The sequence below is a fragment of the Ailuropoda melanoleuca genome, chromosome 10, assembly GCF_002007445.2.
Source record: "Ailuropoda melanoleuca isolate Jingjing chromosome 10, ASM200744v2, whole genome shotgun sequence".
NCBI classification, from domain to species: Eukaryota; Metazoa; Chordata; class Mammalia; order Carnivora; family Ursidae; genus Ailuropoda; species Ailuropoda melanoleuca.
This window is the reverse complement of record NC_048227.1, coordinates 74,533,954-74,545,487: the sequence shown is the minus strand read 5'-3', so window position 1 is coordinate 74,545,487 and position 11,534 is coordinate 74,533,954. Positions and strand designations below refer to the sequence as shown.

Sequence of the window (11,534 nt, the reverse complement as noted above, 5' to 3'; positions counted from 1 at the left end):
AGAGAAACCACAACGTTTAAGCCTCATAATTCAGAAGATAGGAATGGGGCCTGGGCTTGTAGGACAGAAAAGGAGATGGCCTTCTGGCAGAAGAGGGTTGACTTATTCCTGCAGATGTGGGGCTCCACCTCCATGACACAAACCTCTGTATGCCAGGTCTACCTCCCCACATCCGCAACATGCATCTCTGTATCAGTATCCAGAAGGGCATCACTATTGTTCTTAAGAATGAAAAGTTCACAGCTTTTTTATTTATTAATATCTTCTGGGAACAAATCCCAGATTTAAACTGCTGGTCAGTTTCCTTTCCTGAATCTTCCAAGGTTGTTTCTTGGAATAGAGTCATTAATGGTGATTTTCTTTTCCTCTATTCTCCATTTTGTTCTTTTCCAAATTCAGGTCTTCCTAATTAACAATCAGTAAAAATTTGAAAAATCTAATCCTTACATTACACTTGAGGATTTTCTGGATACGGCTTCCTTTAACTCTTTACATTTCAATTCTGAAAATTGACTTAAGTAGAAAGTCTTGTAAAATTAAAGTTATTTTTCTTCCACCACCTGGGAAATTTACAGAAACAAAAGGACAATCAACATTTGATAAACTAAAGGTGGAACTGACATATAAAAAAGAAACCGAAATCTAGGGAAGCTCTGTTAATGTGTATACATCACTTCTTCCTGAAAAGGAAGAATAAAAGCTAAGTTCAAATGTGTTAAGTTCGAAAATGTGCTGAACCAGACCCTGTAATAAGCCTGACTGTTAGGATGAACTTTATTAGCTTTTAACTCATATCACACCTTTGGTGCTAATTGAACACCGACTTTTATTAAAAGAAGCATCTGCAATCTGGAACTGACAGGTGAGCCTTTATAATAATTTATTTAAAGCTCAGTTTTATTAAAAAATACTTTATGGAATCAAAATATTGACAAAGGTAGGAGAAAAATAAAAACAAGGAAAGTACATTGAGCTTTATTTTTTCCTATGTTTGAGAACCGCCTTCAACTCTTTTTCTTGACCTTTTATATGAGTCTTTTGCTTTTCTGTAATTTTGAGTAGGGGATTTTTTTTCATAAATATCAACTGGGGCTTTTTCAATTCTAGTGGTAAAAAATATTTGGTAAATGTATCAGCTTTTGCTGGGTAACAAACCATCCCAAAATTTAGTGGCTTAAAGCAATGATTGTTTATTTACTTAATTCTCTGGTCCTCTATCTGGATTATTTTTGTCTTAATTGGGTCCCTGCATTTAGTATTATTATTATTGGGTCCCTGACAATCAAGGCTCGGCCTCTGAAAGTTTGCTGGGTATTGTCTAGGACAATGGGAGTAATAGGCCATGTGACTCTTTCCATCTAACAGGCTGTCTTAGACTTGTCATATGGGGCAGCATGTGTCTAAGAGTGAGTGAGCAGAAGTGTGCCAGATCCCTTGAGAGTAGCATCGGAACTAGCATGTCACCTCCCCTACCACATTTTACTCCCACCACATTTTATGGCTCAAAGCAAGTCAAAGGGCCAGCCCTGTTTGAAGAGGCACAGAAATAGACTCTGCCTCTTAATGGGGCACATTGCAAATGGGCTGCCTATTGGGAGGGGGAAGAATACAGCCAGTTTTGTAAAGAGTCTTAATGTGGAAAGCATTAATCACTAAAAAAAGTCTTAAGTCTAATGTATAACAGATAGTGGTTGGAGCCCAAAGGTTAGTTGCCTTTATGCCCATAATTTCCAGACTATTTTCTGTAGACCTTTGGTGAGTGATATGACATGGAAAACGACTTAGTTCACATCAGAGTAATCACATTCATGTTTCTCCAAGGCTAGGGAAAGTGAAAGAGTTGGGAGACTTGGTCTCTCCATGACTGAGAGCAGAGAGAGAGCACTTTTTTTTTTTTAAGAATTTTATTTATTTTTTCGTCAGAGAGAGAACACAAACAGGGGGAGTGGCAGGCAGAGGAAGAAGAAGGCTCCCCACTGAGCAAGGAGCCTTATGCAGGATTTGATCCCAGGACCCTGGGATCATGACCTGAGCTGAAGGCAGATGTTTAACCGACTGAGCCACCCAGGCATCCTAAACAGAGGGCACTTTTAGAAAACAACTTGGAGAAGAGTCCCCATGACCTGGTTTGAAGGCAGTAAGAAAAGCCCAGGCTCTGGAGACTGTGAGGGCCAGGGACAGAAGAGAAACTGTGTGAGAGGAGCTGATGAGTAGAAGCCACAAAAGCCGACAGCCCATCAAAGAGTGTTGGTACCAGATATCCTTGACAAAATGATTTTGAGACCCAGAATCTTAATTTTCGACACTGGGGAAAATGGGTTAGGTAAAAAAATCAAGAGAAGGATTAGAGCACAGTGAAGGTATATCATATGTCCTATTGTAAATACTTTTCAGCTCGTACGTTTTTTTCCTCTTCAGACTTTTTCTGTAGAAAATGATGAGACATTTTTATTTTTACAAGCTTTAAATGGACTTTTATTTATGTGTTTGTTTTGACCTTCTACCAACTGCTTGGGTTAGAATGCTTCAAAAAACAAATCTATGTTAGAAGGAAGGTCGGAGGGGTCATTTCTTCATTCAGTTGATGTCTGAGCAATGACCTTATACCAGGTGGACTTCTAACAAAGAATCAAAGTTCCTGTGTGGGTAGAGCTCACGTTCCAGAATGAGGAATAGACAGGAATCCACTACACAAGTCAGAGAGTGAAAGGAGCTATGGAGAAGAATAAGGCAGGGTTGGAAGACAAGAGTGCACGGAGCAAGAGAGTAGAGGAGATATTTTATGTAGTGTTATCTGTTATCTTATATGACATGGTTGGGGAAGGCCTCCGATTGGGGACCCTGAAGGAGTTGCAGGGGTGGGTGTGAGAGCACAGGAAGGAAGAGTGTTGCGGGCCGAGGAAAGGCCCGTATCTGGAGCATGCTTGGCATGTTTGAGGAACCACAAGACTGTGGGACATGAGCGCAAGGAAAGCAGGGATGGGTGTAGTGGCCGACGAGGCACAAGAGCTTGGGGGGGGGGGCGGGGGGTGGAAGACCGACTGCAGGCGGTGGAGGGTGGTTCTCGGAGTATGGTGTACTCACCCTGCGAACTCTGAAAACACGCCTGGGCCTAACCGCAGAATCTATTTTAATGGGTCTGGGTTGAGCCTGTTGAAGTCTTTGGAAAACATTCCCAGGATAAACCCAGTGTGTGATCGAGGTCTCCTAGGCCTCTGAAAAGCGCGGCTGTGATTCTGAGACAGAAAACTGCTGGACGATTTTGCACAGCACGGCACGACCCAATTATCCTAGCCTGCCTCCTTCACCCACATTCCCTTTGGCCCCCAAGATCATGATTGAGTATAAAGCTTGGGATCCTGCCTTCCCCTTTTAAGGGAGAGTAGAGAATGTAGTTGTGAGTGAGACCTCTGGGTGCTCTTGGCGGCCCCTTCTCGGCCACGCTCTCTGAGAGGTGTCAAGGATATAATAGGAGGGAAGGAGGAAGACTTCTAGCCTCTCCTGTTCCCTTCAAAATGGGTTGAAGTTTGTCTTAGTCCATTCGAGCTGCTGTAACAAAACACATATTGGGCAGCTTATAGATAACAGATATTTATTTCTTACAGTTCTGGAGCCTGGAAGTCTGAGATCCGACTTGTGTCCTCATGGCCAAGTGAGGGCCCTCTTCTGGGTTGCACACGTGTATCTCACTGGTAGAGAGGGCTGGGGAGCTCTCTGGGGCTCTTTTGGTAAGGGCACTAATCCCATCCATGACGACTCCGCCCTTATGACCTAAGCACCTCCCAAAGGCCCCACCTCCAAATACCATCACATAGGACATTAGGATTTCAACATATGAATTTTGGGGGGTAAAGTGGGGGGGGGACATAAACATTCAGATTCAGACGGCAGCAGAGCCAGAGTTCCTGCCTCTTTCAGTTTTCCTCCAGCCTTTGTTGGAAATCCGCATGCCTCTTTCCCAATGTTGCCCTAGATTTAGAGGATGACTGTGAGTGTGTGTGTCACTGCTGGTGAGTCCTGTGTTGAAATAGAAAAATATATTGCTCATGTGTAATGTACGTAAACTAAGGCCCCAAGCCCATGCTGTGGTTGTGTAACTGCTCAGAAATAATCCAAGCCTTTTCTTCCTTTGACGTTACATGATAATGTAATTATTCGAAACAAGAACACAGAAGTTGGATAACTTACACCCTGACTCTAACACTTACGGGCTCACTGATTTCTCCTTTGTGTGCTTCAGATAATTGGGTCAACCTTCTAAGTCTGTTGTAAAATCAAACGAGTAGTTACATAGTAAGCAATTAGAAATGTGCATGACACAACAGTTAGTGCTCAATATATCCTAGATATTAGTACAGCTATAGTTTCCTTCTTGATTTCATCACAGTACAAATGGGTCTCTTAGCAAACACATAGGAGACCATTATACATGTCATGTCTTTCAGTGCCATGTTAGACAGGCTTTTCTCTGTTGTTTAATTGCTGAAAACATAAAGATGCTACATATTAAGAAGTGGACCAATTTCAAATGAGGGAAAAAAGGCCGTCTCAAAATACTTTTAGAACAGGAGCAATCCATTTTCTATAATTGTCGTACAAGCGTGTGTTTTTTGGAAAAACCCTTTAATTCCTGGCCTTGACATGGATGAAAAAGAATAGCATCCTCTTTTTGGACTAGTTGAGGGTGGGAAGGAAAAGAATTAAGATGTGCTTTCAACACATTTATCTAGAGAACCATCTGAAGCTCCTACTTTGAGAACAAAGATGAAAATGTGAGATTTAGTTCTGGAGTCCCAAGCCACTTCCCTGAAGAGATTCCTGGATTTCGTGCATGCAGGTGGGGCGGGATAATGCGGGTGGGGGACAGTTGGTGATGAAAGTTTACACTCACAAGAAAGAGACTGGACTTACACTAGTTTTCCAACGTTCTCTACCCGAAATGAGTCCTATCTGTTTTATTGGAGTCAGAAAGTGAATAAAAACTTACTGGAATATGAAAAGTTGATTAAATGTGTATTGAAAATTTAAATGTGATACTTGAAAGTACTTGTCTTAGAGATGCCTTACGCGCAGTTTACCTTTATTCAAGGAGCAATCTTTTTTCAGAGCTTTGGGTTTAACACCTCACTTGAGTGATATTCAAATAAAAGTAAAATAGAAAACGCCTCTTAGGAAAGGATGGCCTGGTTTCAGCCTTTCTCCGATATTAATTTAGAGGGCTCATTTTAACATTGCCCACAGGATAAAGTCTAAATTTCTCAGCTGCACAAGCTGACCTCAGTGCTTTAGAAGTGTCTCCTCTGCCTGAGCTCTGTAGTGTCTCTACCTCCATTACTTCTTGTCTGAAGTCTCTGAGTCTATAAAGTCTCCCCTATTCCCCTGAGTCTTTGCTGCTGCTTTTAATCGGTTTTATTTTTGTTGAAATTTTGTACATCCTTCAAAGATCAGCCATCTCAGATGATTTCCTCTCATCTCTTCAGATCTGGAATCATAGTTGCCTCTTTGTCCTCTCAATCTTTTGTTTGTTCTTCATTCATTGCCCTTCATTAATTCTGTCTACTGTTTTAGCTAATTACCCGCATTCTCTTAACCATCATAAACAGCTCTTTGGTGGGGAGGAGAGTAAAATATTCCTTAGTCACATTTGTATAACCATATAGTATACATATGCCAGAACTCAACAAATATCAATGGAGTGAATGAAAAATAAAGACCCCCCTCAAAAAAGCTCTCAGAATCTTAGAACATACTTTCCCTCATTTCCCTTGCATGATGTCCCTTTACCTCATCGCCATTTGGACTTCTACTTTTGTGTCTATGTATTTCTTCTATGACAGTTTGATTATGGACACTTTTTGCTTGCAACAACCTTATTCAGTAGCCTTCAAGATCCAACTCATGCCATCAATATCATTTGCTCTTCTTACATTTTGTTACAGACATACTGAACTGTGTCCCGGAAATGGTTTTTCTACATGGAACACTTTGTTTTTCCTTTTCCCCTTTTCTCTTCTTTGACCGGCTGACTCTTCCTCTCCCAGAATCAAGATAGGATGTTACTTCTTTCTGGAAATTGTCTCTAGCTCCCCATACCATCTCCAGCCTCAGGCTGGCTTAAGCCTTTCTCCTTTATGATCTAGTGTAATAAAGATAAAAAAGACTTGGGTCAAAACCTGATCCTGCTACTTACCAAACACTGATCTTAGACCAGCCCTTCTCAAATTTTATCATGCATCAGAATCACCTGGAGAGCTTGTTAAATCAAAGGGGTGTTTTAGGGGTACCTGCATGGCTCAGATGATTAAGTGTCTGCCTTTGGCTCAGGTCATGATCTCCAGGTCCTGGGATCGAGCCCCATGTCAGTCTTCCAGCTCAGCAGGGGGTCTGCTTCTCCCTCTCCCTCTGCCTCTCCCCCCTGCTCATGCTCTCTCTCTGTGTTTCTCTCTCTCTCTCAAATGAATAGATAAAATCTTTTTAAAAAGGGGGGGGTGTTTTAAGAATTAGTTGAGATAATAAATGTAAAATGTTTGACATGAATCAGTGCTCAATCATGGCCAGTTACTATTGTTTTTACATTATCACTGCTTTCATCACACTGTTTTAAGTTGCAGACCGAATAGACCACTTGCCAAGTAAATTAGGAAACTCACAATGAGCAGTGACTCTGCCGGTTTTATTATTGTATCACAGGTGCCCTATAAAGTGCATTAGTTAGCACTAAATGAACATATAATAAAATACACTCAAAATAAAAATGTTCAATAAATATTTAATAAAGTGAATTTGGGTGCTTCTTTGTAGGTAGCTCCTACACAGACTGTTCCAGAATTCCCTCGTTCAGCTTGCTATATTTTTGGGTTTTCTTGGGGCTGCTTTTGTTGGTTGGTTCCCGAACCACTTTTGGTTATGGTGAATCAGTCTTCACAGCCTTTGTTTCTAAGATTATACAAGCAACATAGAGAACATCTTTCTGTAAAGAAGTAGAAATAAACAAGCACACAGGCCATTCATTAGGCTCTGTGGTCTGGATTTCACACTGAGTGGAAGCAGTTGCAACAATGTATTCCCCTGCCTTCTGGGCCTGAACCTTCGCCTGCATTTAACAGTGGAAATGGGTTAGAAATTAACATGGGGAAAATGTAATTTGGAGTTCTTTGCAAATTCATGAAGCCTCCTCTTTTGGGAAGCCTTTTCTGCTTTTACATTCCATCTATACCCCCATCCTCCTCTCTGACCTCAGAACCTCATATTTTATGAATACATTCATTATGAATATGTTTCATTAGTTCAGCAAATGTTTTATCCAATATCTGCCATGTGCCAAGTACTATTCTGACGGTGGTGATACCACGCTAAGACAAAGCCCCTGCTTCACAGAACCTAAAGCAGGGCATTTACCAACTTGTACAATAATTGTTTGCTTCTCTGTCTCCCACGGTATATTGTGAGCTTCCTGATGGTGGGTGCACTATTTAATTGATCTTTGGATATCCAGTTCGATATCAGGTATATGGTAGGTATTCATACGTATGGATTAGTATTTATACAGAAGGATCCTCCACTATATTGGTGCTGAGAAATGGAACAGAGTACCAGAGATCATGTATTGCCGGTCCGTGAAAGGATCTGGCGCGAGATACGTATTTTTTTACTTACAAGTGTTGTTTGTCTGAATTTCAATTAGGGCCAGTCAATACATAACAACCAGATTTCTAGCATCTCTAGAAAAAGCCTGCATTTCTGTATTACACCAATCAGCTGCAGCTAATTCCCACTCACCCTGCTCCTGAGATGGAGCCTGTCCTCTCCAGTTCACTGGAATGATTCCCTACTGTATTACATGTGTGCATGTGTATATGGGTATCGTATTTGTTTGCATTGATGTATGTTGAGGAAAGAGTAAGTTCTTCAAATTCTACATAAACCCACTGAAAGCTTGTCTTTACAAGCTTATGAAACCCTGCCTTCAACTGGAAATACCCTATTCCTTTTTTTTTTTTAAGCGATTAGGAATGCTAACAAGGAAAGGGTTTGCTTTTGTTTAGAGTATGTAATATGTTGGGTCATCAATCTAAATTTTATCCAAGTTATTTTCTGCAGTTTCACAGTGGGTTTCCTGTCTTCCTCAAATTATTTAGATGATTCCCAGTTACTCTTCTACTGAGACACATATCCCAGTCCAAAGTAAAAATACATTAAAATTTATCTGGTTTGAATTTTTTTTTCCTTCTGTATGATTATTGAACTAACATGATTTATTTGGTTTGGTTTTGTCATATGACATTAGGCACTTCTAAAACCATAAAATTGGGTTAAAATGATAGCTTACCAAACTAAATATGTTCATGCTTTGTTTCAGCTGTCCTTAAAAAGAAGAGGAAGCAAAGATTTGCCAAAATCTGAAAAAAAGACTCAACAGACTCCCACAGAGGTATGTGGAAATAAAATTTCAATTAGTACATCAGACTCCTCTAAATGTATAGAATAATAAGCTATATCTGTAAGTGGACATAGTAGCCAGATATACACTCATGTAAAAAAAAAAGTTTAATTATGCATATTCACTCTGTAGCTGTAGATACAGGCCGTATAAAGCATTCAGTGTCTTTGCTTATAAAGCTAACACCAACACCCCTATTATTGCTTTTATGTCATAAGCACATGGCAAAATGTCATTAGTACCTTACGTGTGCTGTGTTTGACAACTGTACACATACTGCTAATCTTCTTCACTCATAATTAATAAGGTCAATAGAATGGCTGTTCCTATAGCATCAGAGTGAGTAGAGAAAGGAATGTTGTAGGAAGGGATGGTGAGGGGAGAGAGAGGCTTGTGATGAGAAGGGCCTAGAAGAACCAATTCTCTATGGCAGTGATTGGGGAAACAAAAGAAAGGAAATGAATAATAATAAAACTTAGAAGATGCACTAAGGGGGGGCCTGCCTGGCTCAGTCAGTGGAGCATGTGACTCTTGATCTCGGGTTGTGGGTTTGAACCCCACATTGGGTGCAGAGATTCCTTAAAAATAAAATCTTAAAAAAAAAAAGGATGTATTCAACATGGGCTTGTTAAGAACTTTAGAAACACAGCCACAGTTGACTAGCTCTGCCTTCAGGATCAGCAGAATGTGCTGATGGATGTAAACGAAGGAGATTTTAAAGCAGAAGACATATTTGGGGGCAGAAGTGACATTATGGCTCTCCAAAAACACTTGGCTAGTTATCAAATGTTGCATGCATCAGTTAGAATCTCATACTATAGCATACCTTTTTTTATTCTTACAAGTTGTTTTTTCATTAGATAATAATTTTAAATAAAGCAATATTGAAATATCCAAAATTTGGAAAAGTTGATCTCAATTTTTTTAAAAACAACATATTAAATGTTTTTTTTTTGAAGATTTATGTATTCATTTTAGAGAGAGAGCATACAAGTGGGGGGGAGGGGCAGAGAGAGAATCTGAAGCAGACTTCCCACTGAGCACGGAGCCCAATGCAGGGCTCGATCCCACGACCCAGGAGATCATGACCCGAGCTGAAACCAAGAGTTGGATGCCTCAGCCAACGGAGCCACCCAGGAGCCCCATAACACACAACATATTGAATGTTTATCTTCCCTTTTCCTCTCTCTTTCTGCTCTGTTCTTGGCTAACTTTTCTCCCGGTACTGGCAAAAGGATATTGAGAGGTGTCAGCACTTCAAAAATCCCAGAGTCTCAGACCAAGATCATGACTCCATTTTGTATCTTTCTCGTTGTTCTCTAAGTTCAAAGATGCTCAGTCCTACAGCTTTCTCACTCTGCCTTTGCCGTAACTGTAGCCACCTGCCTGTACATATTTTGCTACGGATCATTTCAAATGTTGCCATCAATTCTCTTCTCCACCTCATTAATGGAGAAGGGGCTATATGCTCCCTGTTCTAAAATCCTAAATCAGCTTTAATCTGGAGTATATTTCTTTTAAAACTCACATTTGGCCTATTCTTATACTTCCCGTGTTAAAGTTTATTTATTTTTCCAATAACACTCTCTTATTCAGGAATGTTTAAGAGTTTGTTTCTAGCTCTATGACCCTCCCATTCGATGTGCACGTGGGCACCTTTCTGCAAAAGACATCCACAGCCTTTGTCCGTGTCCCAGTGGGACCTGGGACCTTACAACAGTCAAGAAACACTACAGTCCACCAGTTTTTATTTCATGGCCCAAACGCCTGGGAAATTTATAAGTGTGCTGTTGTGGCCGTTGAAGTCCCTGCTAGTGTTTCCAGTTCATTTATTTGCAGAGATTATTACTTGTAGTTTTTCAAAAACCCATGCCAGCAGATTGATTGGGACTGTCTTGGATGGGAGATCTCAATTATAAAGTAGTCCACAGATGATTCTATTGCTCAGTCAAGGTTGAGGACCATTGATTCTTAGATTACTGCAAGCGTCCCATTCTATTGTTTACGTATTCATCTCCCATACTTGGCCAGGGCAGAATGTAGTCATGGGTCACGTTATTCAGCTTTGACTTGTCAGTGTCTAGTGTCTGATACTGCAACGCGTTCAGTGTGCACTTTTGAATACTCCCTTGTCTCCTTTATCTAGGTTGAGCCAAATGAAATTGCCACCATGCTGTGATTTTGACCTATGCAAATGGAAGTTCCATATGGTTCAACACACTGTTACTTGTACAGCTTTGTACTTCATTTTATTTGCATCAGCTTCTTCAACGTATTCAAACATGTATTATTTACATGTTTCTTCAGCAGCACAGTGACTTCATTTACTGAGAAATGGTATTGCACAACAATTAAGAACAGTGACATGCCAGTTGTATGGCCTTAGGTGACTTACTTATTCTTTCCATGCCTTTGTTTCCTCCTCTGTAAAATGGGATCAAGATAGAGAGCTGTAGTAGGAATTAAGTGAGTTTAATGCATGTAATCCATTTAGAGTACAATTTGGTATCTAGTAGTGGCTAAGTCAAAGCTGGGCTCGGCTCCCTGCTTTTGGCCCCTCATCATCTTTTGGTCCCCTTCTTCACATGTCATTCGTATCTTCTTAAGAGTGAGTCTTCAACATACACAAAAATAAGAGACAACTTGCTTCACATCTGTAATGTTTCTTTCCACAACATTCACTGTGGGAAATAGGAGCAAGCATGTACTGCCCAGTCATTGTCAACCAGGCACTTTGCATACCATCTCGGAGTTGACATTTTCAGCAGTTATATACAGTCTTTCCATGATCAGTTGCAAATGCAGCTATAATACTTAGGTGACAGGCTGAGCACGCAGGGCACATTGGCCTACGGGGTTCTTAAGTTCTTTGTATATTGCAAAGATTTCTTTTTAAACAAATACAAAATAGTGCCCGTCATTCTCCTTTCCTCATAGTGACTTTCTTACATGTAGTGTATGTCCAAGTCTTAAAATAAGGCTTACGTTTTCATTCCTTTAAGGCAGGAGAGTTTACGTATACACAAATCAGGTAGCCTTCTCTTTCATGCTTGCTTAACATATCCTGGTGAAGTGTGATTCTGCCCCAGTCTGT

General features: G+C 40.5%; 1 protein-coding gene across 1 annotated transcript in view; it reads left to right on the top strand.

Moving 5' to 3' along the window:
- SOGA3 (SOGA family member 3) overlaps positions 1 to 11,534 on the top strand; it is a 50,501-nt gene that overhangs the window by 33,284 nt on the left and 5,683 nt on the right. Inside the window, exon 5 of the mRNA XM_034670777.1 lies at positions 8,360 to 8,431. Coding sequence (XP_034526668.1) covers positions 8,360 to 8,431 — 72 coding nt within the window. The remainder of the gene's footprint in view (positions 1 to 8,359; positions 8,432 to 11,534) is intronic.